The sequence below is a fragment of the Gavia stellata genome, chromosome 5 (genome assembly GCF_030936135.1).
Source record: "Gavia stellata isolate bGavSte3 chromosome 5, bGavSte3.hap2, whole genome shotgun sequence".
NCBI lineage: Eukaryota > Metazoa > Chordata > Aves > Gaviiformes > Gaviidae > Gavia > Gavia stellata.
This window is the reverse complement of record NC_082598.1, coordinates 10,009,516-10,025,250: the sequence shown is the minus strand read 5'-3', so window position 1 is coordinate 10,025,250 and position 15,735 is coordinate 10,009,516. Positions and strand designations below refer to the sequence as shown.

Genomic DNA, 15,735 nt, shown 5'->3' with positions numbered 1-15,735 from the left:
AAGTCACTGGAAGTACAGGTACACAGGAGTACGTCTTGAGGCAAATGTTGAAAAAGTTAAAGCCTTCAGAGTGTCTCTACTCATTTCCATATTCCTATGTATAACAGTGTTTGTAGTCCGTACAGCCATGACAAAATGTGTGTAAGGTTTGGACTTCATAGATTATTTTTTTCCTGGTATTATTTCACACTGGACACATTTTAATTTACCAAGACATGTATCTTTGATTGTGAAGTGTAAATAGCTGTGTAAAAAGAGCAGACTGTAAGATGAGAATGCTCAGGAAAATGCTGAAATCTGGCCTGTCTTGTAAAAATTGCAGAATGCTGAATTTGGCTTCAAAATAGAAAAATATCCACTTTTGAATTCTAGGTAATTAAGGTAATGGAACCAGAACTAGATCATGAGCCAATCCAAGAATTTTTTTTGTCACCATTTTGATTATTTCTTTTTCAAAGAGGCAAGTCTGCTAACTTATCTAAAAATAACCATGTCATCCCAGCAAGACTGCAATTACCTTTGTCCTTTGTTATGATTAGAACTATCAGCATCTGAAGGTTATCAGAGCGCTTTCTTTTTTTCCTCACTTTCCTCATGATTGAAAACTTTTGCTTTCCCTTTCTCCTAATTTCATTTAAAAGCATTGAGGATTTTATATGAAACACTAAGTTAAAAAGTCGGTTAAATTTAGCAGAAAAACCTCCAATCCAACCCAACTCTGCGGTGGGATAATGCACAACATGCATTACCATCCCCTATTATTTGTGATTGAAACTTCCACAACATTTTTATGGTGGCAGGATGTCGTGATATGAAAAGAGACTGTTTTTTTCACTGGTAAGAAAAAATGGGGTTAGACAGAATTGCTAAAGAGAGGATTACAGAGCTCCTGAACATTCATTCAAATAAGAGTAATAAAGAAACTGGAGCTGTAAAAAATTGTCACTAGGAAATATATTAGTCAACAGTACTTGGATGGAATAATTTTTAATGGATTAACTATTACATTAAAAAAAAAGGCCTTAACTACAGTAAGCGTAAACAAAATGAGTGAATAAAAGGGACATTTGGAATGAAGTTTCTCTTTGATATATGTGGTTTGATGTGTGTGATTCACCTAGGGAATACCTGGTTGTTCTTATAATTACTTCTTTGTGTAAAGGACCCAAGTTAAGAACTGGGAAATAAAATATAGGATGCTGCTACACTGCTAGAAGTAAGAGGACTGTATGTCCTGTAGTAACAGCATGCTTCATTTCTGTTGTCATTCCAAAGAAGAATAGAGGAGACTTCTAACTCACTGTTTGTGTCAGGGTAAAGAAAAAGCAAGAAGTGTAAGAAGGTACATAGAGATGCTACTGTAATCTAATCCCTGAAGTCCTAACATGAAAATTTTAAGTGCAAATTGGAAAAATATGAATTTCAGTACTTTTTGGTTTGTTTTACAGTTAATCAGGGTTTAAGGAATGCAGCATTGGAAGACTGTGCTCTATGTCAAGAAAGCATATCATCCTCAGAACTTGCAGCAAAAGCCAGAGATGGGGACTTTGAAGGTATTTTCTTTTTTCTGAGAATTAAAATGAGACAACACTGATGTATTAAAAAAAATAAAAATCATAAAATGAAAAGGAAACTCTCAAAGTTTGACTCTGGAAAGTGGTTATAAAATGTTGTCATAGTATGGTTTAGAGACAAAGTCAGGTGATAAACTGAGCATATTTCTTTCAGATTTTTTTCTAGCAGCCTTATGAAACTCTGATCTACAAATTGTCATAGCCAGTATGAATTCCTTTGTATCAGTGGAGGAAGGTTCTGTATAGTAAAGGCTTTAATATAGCCGGTGACATTACATGTGACAAGTTTCAGAGGATTGTGTAAGATGCAAAGCCCTATGTAAGGTATTCTCAGCCAAATCTAAAAGAGATCTTTTAGATTGTTTGCTATATGTGGAGGTGCTACTTTTTCCCACAGTAGAAGTACCTTTCATATTTTCTTCACTTTTGTCTTTGGTTAAAATATTTTGATGATTATTTTCATATTCTTCACTATATTACTTCAATATTACTTCAAAGAAAAAGTTAGTTTTAGCTAAGTCTGCTGAGGTTACTTGAATATCACTGAATACATGGTAAAAGTGAAGAAAAGTGCATATGTAAGTCTCAGTTTTGGTCACGTTCTGAGAGCTCAAAAGTTTTTTTTCTCTTTTTTTAATCTGAGCTGCTGCAGGAGTGCTTAGGAGTCAGTTATGGACTATAGCGCTAGTATGGTAAATGTATAAAAAATGGATTAAAATATATCAGAGCACTTGCAGTCAAAGAATAAGAAAAGAGAAAGCAGATGTATGAGACAGAGCAAACAAAGCAATCAGCTTTGATCTTCAGGGCTAAGTGGTGGTTTCAACACACCAGGAGCCCAATTATTGGAGTGGTGGTGTCTCTGTGGTCAAGTGAGAAATACAAGACAACCGTCAACTGTGAAAATGTATCTAAGCTTCTCAGAAATACAAGTGTGCAGTAATTTCCCTGTGCTTTAAAACTTTGATCTATTGTTGTCTATTTGTCCACATACACTACTGCTCTTCCAGTGAGGGGTTTTGAATGCAGGATGACTGAGAACTGAGTGATACACAGTGTATGTGTCTGCTTGTATGCACAGGGGGGTCACCAACAGAAAAGAAATGTTGTTTCATATCATTTGTAACAAGATCAGAAATTGCGGGGGGCGGGGGGGGAACCTCTTTAAAGATTGGGTTTTGGAGTAATGCTACTTATTTATAAGGTATTTTGTGCTTATATGAAACCCATGGCTTGCTTGCTCACCCTTCTTCTGAAACTGCAGGCTAAAGGATCTCAAATGTAATCTATTTATTTAGAACAACAGAGCTAATTCATGTATAATGCGTTGTAGAAATATTATCTCTTCTGGAGGAAGATGATTTGGTGGCAGATAAAGAACTATACAGTAGTCATCTTAATTGATTTTTCTATTGTGCCATAATTCAGAATGTCACAGAAGGTGCAGTAAAGAACAAATCTTTAAGCAAAACCCTTACCACATGTAGGCTATATTGGAAAAGAACGCAAGAGATTATTCATTCTCTACCATTTCAGTTCATATTCTTTTGTTTTGAATCGATGCCTGATGCTGTCAGTGAATTTTACTTACAGAACTTGAAAGTTATTCAGAACTGCAGGATACTGAATAACCTTCTCACAGTGGATATACATTTTGTCATGTCAAAGTCACTTCACTTCCCTGCCACATCATTCAGCTTTTAAGGTTCTTCAGCTTTTCATGGCATCTTCTGTTGGCATGGGGAAGGTTTTATGTTTGGAGAAGTGCAGACTATGGCTTGGGATGTTATTTATTGAAATAGATTACAACAGTCTGGGTGCTTAGGTGATGTTATAGCTGCATAGGAGTGCAGTAAAGGGCAATCTTTGGAGTTATGAGGGCGCCTGCAGCACCCAGGCAGTGTGAATCAGTTCTTCACGCCCCTGCCCTAAGCAAATGGTAAACCCCAACCTGTAGTAGTAATAGCATATGCAGGTGACTGTAGCAAGAACACACCCCTGCCTGCACCTTTGTTCTGAAATAGCAGGTGTTACGTATGCCTGTGTGATGGAAAGTGCAGCCTTGTGGGATCACAGAATGACAGGGTTTGGAAGGGACCTCTGGAGATCATCTAGTCCAACCCCCCTGCCAGAGCAGGTTCACCCAGAGCAGGTTGCACAGGAATGCGTCCAGGCGAGTTTTGAGTATCTCCAGAGAAGGAGACTCCACAACCTCTCTGGGCAGCTTGTTCCAGCGCTCTGCCACCCTCAAAGTAAAAAAGTTCCTCCTCATGTTTAGATGGAGCTTCCTATGATCAAGTTTGTGCCCATTACCTCTCGTCCTGTCACTGGGCACCACTGAAAAAAGACTGGCCCCATCCTCCTGGCACCCACCCCTGAAGTATTTATAAGCATTAATAAGATCCCCCCTCAGTCTTCTCTTCTCCAGAATAAAAAGACCCAAGTCCCTCAGCCTTTCCTCACGAGAAAGATGTTCCAGTCCCCTAATCCTCTTCGTAGCCCTTTGCTGTACCCTCTCCAGCAGTTCCCTGTCCTTCTTGAACCGGGGAGCCCAGAACTGGACACAGTACTCCAGGTGCGGCCCCACCAGGGCAGAGTAGAGGAGGAGGATAACCTCCCTCGACCTGCCTGCCACACTCTTCTTTATGTACCCCAGGATGCCACTGGCCATCTGTACTGATGCATGGGCTTATTCCTCCCCAGGTGCAGTACCCTACACTTGCCTTTGTTGAATTTCATAGGGTTCCTCTTTGCCCAACTCTCCAGCCAGTCCAGGTCATGGGATAACCAAGTCCCTTTTGAAAAAGTAGACTTGGATGCCAGGATGAGCTTGGCTGCCTTGGCACAATGTTTTCCTATGCTAACACATACTCTAAGCAGAGCCAGTTATCCAGTGCTCCTGCAGGTACTCTGCTGTTGCTAGCCATGCTTGCTCACTGGGAAGGCTTGGGCATGTCTGAATCAATCTCCTTGCAGACTTTCTCTGGGAGTCTTACTTGGGTTGTGTGTAAGTGGTTATGCTGTAAATACCTACTTGTACAAATCAGTACAGCTCCTCTGACTATGTAAACTAACTAGTGTAGTCTGCTGTTACTTAGCTTTCAGGTTTGCTGATGGGCAGGAATTTTTTGTATGACAAAGAGACCGAGGGTGTTGGGAACATGGAGATGAGCTCCACGTTCCAAACCATAACAAACCACAGAGGTCTACAAAAAGGGGCATCTGAAGTGGATCAATTTGTTGAATTTGTGGGAACTGTAGAAACACCCATTCTGTCCCCTCTCCTCCAATACATTCCAGGCCCCTATCCCTTCAGGTCACAAGTTGTCATTGCTGGCAATGCTGTGCAGACTTCTTTTCTACTGAGGTATGCAGTGATAGCTAATGGGTTACATGCTTTTGCTATCCCTAAGGCATCCAGCGTGAGACAAACTTACAGCAATATTTTAACCTCAGCAGCCATGTGCCTTTTCCCCTTTTAACACCTCCTCACCTACCTAATCTTTGCTGGCCACTGTAGAAGCAACAGCCCCTGACTTTCGGTGATGTTTGAGTGCAGGTGGAAGATGTCTGATTGTTAGGACAACCTTTGCTGCATCAACATTGTGCCCTGTTTCTTGCAGCAAGCCTGACGTGTTTGTCCTTCAGGCCAAATCTGGGCCATAGGCCACCAACGGGAGTACACCACAGTTATCCCTGTAAATGGATTCAATGCAAAGTCTGAGAGCATTGCACCAATCTGTCGACAACATTGCACCAAAATTAATTATATCCTTTTTGTACATCATTTCTACACTTCAGGTCTCACTTAATGATTTCAACTGAAAGTGAAAACAATTTAAAGCAAATGAGCACATTAGTAGCTCCTCCCTTCTGCCATTGTGCCAGAATATGAGCATGTATCAAATTGAGAAAGTCCAGCAAGCTATCTGCCAGGAATTTTTTCCAATTATCAGCTAAATCCCTCTTACCGAAAGTACCGAATGTTTAAGATTGCATCCAATCAATGGTAATAAAAAAAGGAAAGCAAGCCCAGCAACCTGAACAAATAAATGGTTTTAAGATTCTACTGAAGGTTCCAGCCTCTACTTAGATTATAAAGATGAATCACTTGTTTTTGTCAGATTTCTCATTCTTACTGTATATAAAACCCACCAGCTGGTCTGGGTCATAAAACAAATATGAATGTTTATTATGAGCCAACTGACATTGGCAAGGGTATAAGAGTTAAATCCTGTGACCTTCTGAAGGTTGAAATACAATAAACTACAGATTAATTGGCATTCCAAAACAAAAGCATTTTCGAAAGTACAGATGAGCCTATGGTGTATATGTTCATCTTTGCTGTCCTAATGGTCTAGGACTTTTTTCAAGGAAGCATATGTATTTAGACTTCATAAAAAACACTATATTTTTATAGGGAGAGAATGTAAAGCAAATACATTTATATTTTCCCAGAATATAAGATTAATTTATACAATATTCCATAAATAAGTTTTAAATATAGTAAAATTTCATGCCCTGCTTGTATGATGGAAAAGATGGCCAGTGGAGACCAAGTTCTGTGTATAACTCAAAGCAAATTGTAGAGGCATCTGCTCAGAAAAAATCAGGCTGGGCTCTTTGCTACCAGTGGTCCTTGCTCCGTATTGCCATAACAGCAGAAGGGGAGAAGGGGCCTGTGGCCTGGGATCTTTGTGGTACTGCCTTTCTCCCTGTGTCCTGGTGAGCTGTGAGCCAGCACAGGGAGAAGGTTATTGGGCAGTTCCTGAGCTCCAGCTTGGGACAAACCACTCTTGGATAATAAGCTGACCAAGAAGTTTGCATGGGACTGAGAGTGGGCAGCATGGGTCACACACGAATTAAAGGAAACATCCACATTTGAAAATGTAAGAAAATTTACTTAGTTAACCTCGTATAAATGTATCCCTGCCCGGGACAGAGCTGAGTCATTCTTAATATGTATTATAGCTTTAAGAAAAAAAACATTAGGGAAGTAGAAGTTTGATGTCTTTCTGCCATTTATGTGTCTGAGACCATGTTTCTAGCCCCAGCACAAAACTTGCTTTGTGTTTGCCAACAGGTTCCCATATAAACACATAGATATACACACACAGAGTGTAACTTCTTTTTTTTGTCTTGATAAGGATTTTTATGTATTCATTTCTTTTATCAATCTGTAGATGTGATCAAGCATAAGTCCATGCTCACCATATTTGGGAGCATTATGTTTATCCTTGTCAGCTTGATGATTTTAATAATGAACTTTGGCAAATCTGAGTTTTGACCATACATGTATTTTGGGGTAATTTATTACTCAGGAAGATTCATCTGTTGCGATTAAGGGGAAAATTAATATTTTTAATTGTCAATGTCATGAAGTTACAGGCTGGCTAAGAAAGTAAGTTATCCTTCTTGTCTAGGAATAAGCGTGAGACTTCTAGAAATTGGAAGATTTTCTCAAGGAAAAACAGAAAGCATTATGAAGCTGTTGGTGCTCCATGAAAATATTTGCTGTAGCATCTCAGCTCTCTCTGCAACCATTTTCACTCCTTATCCCTCTAGCATCCATACAGAACTACCTTGCTTGCTGCCACCTAGTTATAACTCCAGCCATAATGGATTTGCTGTGGCTGCCAGTACAAATAACTGCTTGTGCCAAATGGTGTTAGCATCTGTTTGCTGCACAACAGCACGCTAATTCTCCTTGATCCCTTTCCGTCTCATAATATTCCAGCCCACCCATTTTTGTCCAGTCACAAGTCCTCACTCCAACCAGCAGCACAAACACAATTCAGTAATTTATGGTCCCAAAGCTCGAGCTCTTGTTCTTGTTGCAATAAGATGTCACAAGGTCAAGAAAAGCCACCCATGCTACTGTATGTGTAGAATTTAATTGCTGTGAGTCTAGAATTAGCTGTCAACCCTAGCTGAATGCTTCAGTTTTTCTTTTGTCCTCTAGATGCCTATGGTTACTCTATTATTTATAATGATGACCAGCAACACTTTCTAAATGAAAGAAGTTAAATTGTTGCACAGTTCAGTGGCCAAACATATTCTGTCCACATAACTTTTTACTTTTTCCTTATTCAGCTGCTTTGCTTACGCTGTGAGAGAGAAGAATCTAGCATCAAGTTTTCCATATTGAGGCAATGTTTTCTCAACTGAGCATATTTAATCAGGCATGTAAAATTACAGGATTTTGTACAGTTTTTAGGTTGTATTGCAATAACTTGATCTGACTTACATTTTAAGAACTTGTTCAGAGCCTTTTACCTTTTCAAAGATTGTCCCTCTCAGTCAGCACAGTGTGGAACTGGTTGAGACTTCATTGCAGGAGGAGAAAACATCCCGTAAGTACTGTAAAGCCCAGGCTCATTCAGCTCCACAATGACATAACTGGGATTTTTATTAGGTTTGAAATTTTCTGTCCTAAAAATATATGTTTTGAGAGTTCTTCTGGCATGTAGTATGTAGATCTACATTATCAGCTTGCTTCTAGTTTATAATTGTTGGTAGCTCTTACAGAGAAAGTCTCCTAGTAACAGTTGTATGAAGGATACAAGACTCTGGTCCATCTGATTTAAAGCGAAGATTTGAACCATATCCCAGTATTTTCTATCAGAGTTGTTCCGTTTTACGTAAATAATTATTTTGCCCAAAGAATGAGTTGCTGATCACGTACCTGTACAGAATGGACACAGGGCATCATCGTTCAAGGTCATGTGGAACCAGGCAGAGCAGAGGCTTGAGCCCAAGTCTGCAAAGCTCCATGCTTTGGTGAAAGCTTTCTAGATTTGCACAGAAACTCCACCCTAAGAAAGCTGTTTGACAAGAGCTGTCCTTGAAGCTACTAAGTCTGTACCTCTGTTTTCTCCCTCACACACGAAATTTTCATCAAATAATATTGTTGAAGCAGAAAATGTATTTTTATTGAAAAATTTCAAGACAGCTGTAATCAACACTGAATCTACTGAGCAAGGGTGAAGATTACTTTGGTACAATTGCCTCCTAGGAATCTTATAAAAAGTCAGAGATGGCCCAGAATGACATGCAGAAAATTATGTGTGATAAGGGTCAAAAACATTCATCTTACTGTGGCAGTTGAAGTGAGGGCTAAAGTCATGTCACCTTAGTTCTTTACTTTCCATACTTAAAACTGTGAGAATTTACAATTCCTACTTTCATCAGAAGAGCTGCAGCAAGCCCATCTGACCTTTTTTGCAGCTGTGAGGGTAATGCGCTTTGACTGCTGCAGTGGTGCAAGTTCCGCAGGCTGCTGTAGGAACATCCCTCTTAAGGTTAGTTTGGTAAAAGTATAATCAGGGTTATTATGCATGATGTGATCTAAAATCTAATACACATCAATGCAGGAGGAACTTTCAGTTTGAGTTCTGCATTAGGAATGTTTGATAAAAAGAAAAGATGCAGAAAGGATCTTTTCTATGAATTGTCTGGCCATAATGCAAACACCAACACAAACTGAGGGTTTAGTAGCTGCTGTTCAACAGGAAGTTGTGGTGTGCATGTTTTCTGAATTGTTTTCTACCAAAGTATAGATTTACTGAATTAGGCCTCCTGCAAGCTCCAACAACTTGTGGGATTATTTCCCTCCCCCACTCCCCAACCCGGTCTTTCGTGTGTCTCAGCACCACTGAGTGAACTTTCTGGTCTAATGTTGTTTGAATCAACACTGTTGATGGATCCAGGTCCATCTCCTTGTGTTCTGGGACACAGAGATGTTCTCCTTGGTTTTGTAAAATTAGATGGGACTGAAGGAGATCTATTGCACATACCTTAAGCAAAATGAATTCACATGTGCTTTTTGACAGTGTTTACAGAGTCTATGATTTTTATCATGATTGTGGTTTTCTTAAAGCTCTAGCATCTTTGATTTATGTGAGATTTTTAACTTTTATAGAACAGAAAACTTTACTAGCTAATGAGGTTGCAGAGAAATGTAAAGGTGAATTCTAAAAACTACAGCATAAAACCAATAAAAAGACTATAAAATTTCATGATTTATGGGAGATCGTAATGCAAGAATTTTGAATAGTTAAGAGTTGGGAATACGGTTTCTCCTTTTTAAATGTCTTTTTCAATCTTCACACTATTTAATTTTACCTTGTGCCTTTTCCTTTCTCCAAACTTGTTTCTTATTCCTTTAAATACTTGTTTCTCTTCCTTTCTCTGCCTTTTTTTCTGTACATGCTTTTAATGTTTTCTTCTAAAATTTATTTCTGTAGTCCTTCTGTCTCGTTAATCCCTTCCCTCCCCTCCCTTCCTCCTCCTCTTTGATGTTTGTGCTGTGGCCTTCATCCGTTTCCCAACAGACTTAACTCTGATTGCATGATAAAGCAGAGGGCCAATTAGCCCACGAACAAGGTTTTCCCTCCATTCCTTGTACAAATCCCTGAAGCACAGGCAGATAGTGCTTTAGAGACTGGATGCTTCCATTTGCTGCTGCACGCTGAGCTAACGGAGCAGCGCAGCCCAGAGAAGGACTATTAACATAAAAAGCCTACGGGTGCAGTGCTGCTGCCTTGCTTCCAGCGTGTCTTCAGGCTAATGCTAGGGGTTTCATTTCTATAACTCACTCTACTCCTCATATTGAAGCTTTATCCCCTCATGAGACTGCTCTTCAGAGAATATTTTAAAAGCCTGTTCTATAAAAACCTGATGACTCAATCATTCATATATGTAAGTCAAAGGCTGCTCCCAAGGTTGAGCGAGATGGGGCATGTGAAGGGGACCTAGGGGTGTTGATCCCATTGCCACTGGGGCTTGCACAGGCTCAGAGAGACAGAGTCATTCAGGGCTTTGTCCTTCCTGACAGCGCGAGTACTTCGGCTCCAGTCCAGGATTGCGTTTAATTTCTAAGTGCTTACTCTCAAAATGAAGGCTCTGTGGTTGGATGCAGCGTAAGGACTTTTTCAGTCACAACTAGAAGCAAAGGCATAGGGCTAATGGCCCAGAGTTTCTTATTTCAAATGTCATTTCAGGACTGCACCACTGTGTGATTTTGGGCAAGACATTTCTCTCCTGATTTGTCCCCACACAGACTTACTGACTGTAGCTGGGTGACGAGGATTAAAGCAGTTAATGTTTGTACAGCATTTTGAATGTTAAAAGCCATTACATAACTAAGTGTTACTATTTGGGGGTGTGCTGCAGTGCAGCTGAGCTTGGTGCAAGCAATTGGGATGTTAGGGCACTAAAACCCAGAAGCAGTGGGGCCACGGGGCTGGCCGCATCGCCCTCTTGAAGGGCCTCACTATTGTTAAGTCACTGTCTGGGGGAAAATGTGCCCTTTAGCTCGCTCTACTGATGCGTTAATTTAGTGAATCAGCTGACATGACACCAACATGGAGGTAAAGGGAGTCCCTCTAATGTGGGAGAACATTCTGTAGAGAGGGTTATACTTAAACTGTTTCTATACATTGAGTACCACTAAGACGTAATTTATTTTTTTATGCAATTTTAAAAACAAAGTTTGCAGATGGATTCATCTGGCAGTCAAGTAGTTCTGTAACCGTGAACTATGGATTATATGACTTATGAGTTTATAAGGTTGTTACTTATCAAAATAAATTTGCTGTTTGTCATGGGGTTTTTTTGCAATTTTTCTTTGGCACTGGAGACAATTAAATACATACAAGGTCAATTAAAAAATAACTTTTTCAACATTGTGCTTCAAGGTCAACAACAGGAAAAAAACAACAAATAAAACAAAAACCCAAATGGTAAACACCTGATAAGAAAGCTGCTTTCTGCTGATGAGCTCCAGAGTCTTTGTGGTGGAGTTGCGTTAGCTTGTAATGTGTCTGGACTGATCATGAGCTAAGGGAAGGAGTGATTATGGTACTAGGTGCTGTGGAAGTTGTAGTTCATATTGGCATGCTGCAGTTTGTACAAAAGGGGCCTGTGTTTTGTGGCTTTTCTGTGAATATTAAAATTAGTAACTACCTGAACATGGTAGTCCATATTGTAATGCAGTTGATAAAGCATCGGTAGCGAAGTAGGCATCTTAACAAACCTGCTTCCACCAGCCCTGTGTTCATTTGGGAGGGAGACCTGATGGCACAGAGCTTGAATAACTACCTAAATTTTTGCTGTCTTTAAAATTAGTGAGAATCAACAGGATGGTTAAATCCCTGAAAACATAATCAAGGCAATGTAGTCTAATGGCAAGTGTTAAACAGGAGTATTGTTACTGGCTCGGTTATTTTGTTTGGAATATGTAATAACCCAAGGGACTTCCTGGATGGAGAATGTGGAGATGCTCCAAGGTCAGCAGGCTTGCCATGGTTTCAGGTCAGAGATTCCTGTGAAAGTGTTAACAAAGTCTTCAAAATCTACATTGCATTAGGAGTAAGTTTCACTGGACAAGTTACATGTCATAGCTAGGGAGGTTGCAGAGAAGGAAAAGAATTGGAAAGGAAAATCCCTTAGTTTCATTGCTATTAATGCTTTGACTTAAGCTGGCAGTCCTGCATCTCCATGCTGCTGAAGGAAAGCCTGCCTTTGAAGTAGGAATTTGTAGCCTTGTGTCCTCACAGAACATTTTCTGGTGAACTGTTCCCAGGGATGAGGTGAAGGCTGCTATGTGCAGCCTCATTTTTTTCACCACATTGGTCATTTCTCTGCACACAGACTGGTTTTCGTTGCTGTCCCTATAGTTGTGACCTTTGTCAGACCAGTTTGTTCATTAAGTGAAAGATTGCTTCCTTGAAGTATTTTAACTTCCAAAATAGTTTAGAGGAGCCTGTAAAAGCTGAGTCAAGATTTGAAGTTCTTTTTGTTTTTATTAACCTGCTTTTTGAACATTTTCTGCATTGAATGCTGTATCCTTTTTACTTTTAATTTGACACGTTGCAATGTGACAAACACATGAAAACTGGTCACGGTTATGTTTGAACAATACAGTGGATTTTTTATTTAATTATTTTCTTGCTGCCTGTAGCTGTAGCCCTCTTGACCTCTGCATTAACTGCACCATATATTTTGTTGTTTGATAATATGCTCCTTGAGGCAGGGATCTTGCTTGTCAGGTTTATAAATCAGCAATTGCATGGGTTGCATACTGTAAATAATACTCGGAGAGAAGCTGCATACAGGGAACTTGGGTAAATACATCCAGCAGTTCATGTTCACTGTGTCCATGGATTCCTTCTATCTATTGCTTTGCCCTTCATTAGATTTTTAACAACATAATTAAGCAATCGGCTACCTCATTTCTACACTCGTAATTTTAGACTCTCTGAGGTCATGTCAGCCTGTCGCTAGCAGAAGCAGCTCAACAGAACTGAGCCTAATACCTTCTGCTTTGCCAAAACCAAATAATTTCCCTGCTTGGCTTTTATGAGAGGTTAGAGAGCTCACAGGAGAAATAAACAACTGAAACATGCTGTTAGGGATAATGGTCAAATTCTTTCTCTTAAGTCTTGTACACTTGATTTTGTGGTTTTGCTGTAGTTACTGGTGACTTCCAGTAACAGTCCTAATAGTTTAGCAGACAGTAATCAGGCTCTGAGTTTATTATCTTGTAGAGCTGCTTGCCTCATTGCAGAAAAGCAGTCAGCCTTTCTGTAGGGAGGGCTGAAGAGGTGGGGAATGTTCTCAGCTCTAAGCTCGTTTTGATGGCTGGTTGCACTGAGAAAACCACCTGTGTTCCAGCTCTGCTTTAATAGTCTCTTGTCTTCATACTTAATTTTGCTTATCTTCTTTTCCCTGCCACTTCCTCTTGAAGAGGATATATTTCATTTCGAGTCCAGAGCAGCCATGCACTGTTTCAGTGCCTGCTGTGCTCTGCCCAACGGTGGGTGCCTGGCAGCGAAGGGGGGAATTGAACCCTCCTGGGCATCCTGAACTCACCTAGCTGCCTGTTCGCAAAGCACCTTGAGAAACTCAGATGAAAGCAGCTGCTGTTATATTTTATTCTCCCTACTCCCTTGAGGATCTGGTAATCGCATGTTTGTTTTTATTCCCTTTTGATTTATGTTCCCTTTTGTTGTGGTGTTTCTGACAGATCCTCCTGACTGGGTTCCAGATGAAGTCTGCAGCTACTGCACTGCGTGCAAGGCTCCGTTCACAGTCATTCGCAGGAAACATCACTGTCGGAGCTGTGGCAAGGTAATGACTCAGTCAAACGTGACAAACTATCCGCCAAGGAGAACAGCAAATTTATGTGTACCACAAACTCAGCTGCACAGCAAAATGCATGCACTTGGCCAGGATTTTCAAGTCACAAGTGTTATTGTATGTCTTGGCTGTCAACTGCTCAGCTTAAGTTTAGAAAGTGTGTAGGGGGAGGATTTTGACTCTTATACAGCAATAAGCATTTGTCTGCTAATAAGCAGAACTTGCTGTTGAGATCCTGGAACAAACACCCTGAATCCAGAGTCACTCTAGACTACTGCTCTAAGCTTTAACGAGCTGCAGCAGCCTGCACTGCAAGGGGCGATGCACAGCTCAGCTGCAGGGATGGTGTGCTCCTTGGCTTTCTTTCTAAATCTTTGCAGGAGGACTGCGGTGTGTAGGGCTGCTGCTTTGCAATTTTGTGGGGGAGGAAGAGGGAGCGAGGGAGAATAAAGCAGCCATGTGCCTCGGGAAGCCAGAAATCTGCAATCCTATTTTGCTTGCTTGCTGGTGTACAAGTTAAAAAGGAAGAGGGTAGAGAAGCTGTTTTTGTTAACTTTGTAGCGGACTTGCAGGAGTAGGAACTTCGGAGATATTCACAAATACTCCCCTAGTCTTTCTTTAAAACCAACGGAGGGAGATGCTTCTTTTCATCTCTGGTGGAGCTGCCTTCCCTTGTGACCTGCAGAGCTAGACAGGCCTGCCTTGGCTAATGTCAGTGCTTGGGCACCCGAGAGGCTAAGCACAGTCAGATGAATTTGTCATCAAGCTATGAATTGCTGCAGAGGGCTTTCACTTGCTATGCTGAGGAGGGTGGTGTTGCCAATACACAAAAGCCCAGCACACACAATCTTCTTTCCCCTCTCTTGAAATCAGTTTTGTCCCATCCAGTTCTTCAAAGGAACTAAAGTGGAATCTTCCTCTTGTTTTTCAGATCTTCTGTTCCCGCTGTTCCTCCCACTCTGCTCCATTACCTCGTTATGGTCAGATGAAGCCTGTCCGTGTTTGCACTCACTGTTACATGTTCCATGTCACTCCTTTCTATAGTGACAAAGCTGGTATCTGACATATTAAACTACTGATGTGTCTTCTGGAGTCTTACCCGGACTGATATATTTGACCTAAGCCAAGAATTAACTTGAAAGAGGGACCCCGTGAGGGCATGTAGGCTTTGACATCCATTATTATAAATTTTGTACAGACAGTTTTTATTGCATTTTACTAAGCTGCTAAAGGGAAGTATGACGCGTCTGTAGCTCTAAGGCTGCAGTACAGTCTTCCATAAATTTATAACATTGATGTTACAATGCCATATGCAGAACAAATGCACTGTGTGGAAAGAAATAGGGCTCAGAGAATTGAACAACTGTTGCTGCTTATCTTACATGCTAGGAACAGAGTAGCAGGTTAACTAGTCCATCCCAGCAAATCAATCCCAAAGCTCGGACACTTCTGTGCTCACTAGAATACCAGCATGGCAGTGGATGTCGGCGCTCTCCCTCCTGCTGTGGTTTAACTTTCCCATTGCTAGATTTTTGCTACCTATGCTAGGATTACTTAAAGCAAAACCATGTCAAACCCATATTCGATATTTACAAAGGCAAAATTTTCTTTGAATCACATAGGAAGCACTGAAGGTCCTGAAGCAGTTTATTTCTGTTGCCTTCCATTTACCAAGCAGAGCAATAACTCCAAGTTGTCTTCTAAAAATTAAGTTTTACAACTTCCAGTTCCATATTTTGGAGTTTGGGAAGTATTGATAATCTGCATAATTTATGCTAAATCCTCTTGCTAAAAGTATAACACAGAGCTTTGGTTTCTATGTCAGCATTTAAAACTTAACAAACTTCAGAGGAAATGGTTAACAAATTAATTAATATTAAAATACATATTTTTGAAAGAGTTTAGCAGCAAAATTCAGTAGATGTGACAAATTATTTCTCCCATACTGAGTTTTTTAAAATGGTTTTTAAAAGGCAAATACGTAATGATACATTCAAAAGGTCGTACAGAATGGTCAACT

General features: G+C 40.3%; 1 protein-coding gene across 3 annotated transcripts in view; it reads left to right on the top strand.

Moving 5' to 3' along the window:
• ZFYVE28 (zinc finger FYVE-type containing 28) overlaps window positions 1–14,797 on the top strand; it is a 61,113-nt gene extending 46,316 nt beyond the window's left edge. For all 3 annotated transcript variants that reach the window (XM_059817957.1, XM_059817956.1, XM_059817955.1), the window contains 3 exons: window positions 1,449–1,553; window positions 13,603–13,706; window positions 14,647–14,797. In XM_059817957.1, coding sequence (XP_059673940.1) covers window positions 1,449–1,553; window positions 13,603–13,706; window positions 14,647–14,778 — 341 coding nt within the window. In that variant the 3' untranslated portion in view covers window positions 14,779–14,797. The remainder of the gene's footprint in view (window positions 1–1,448; window positions 1,554–13,602; window positions 13,707–14,646) is intronic.
• Window positions 14,798–15,735: the final 938 nt, after the last annotated feature.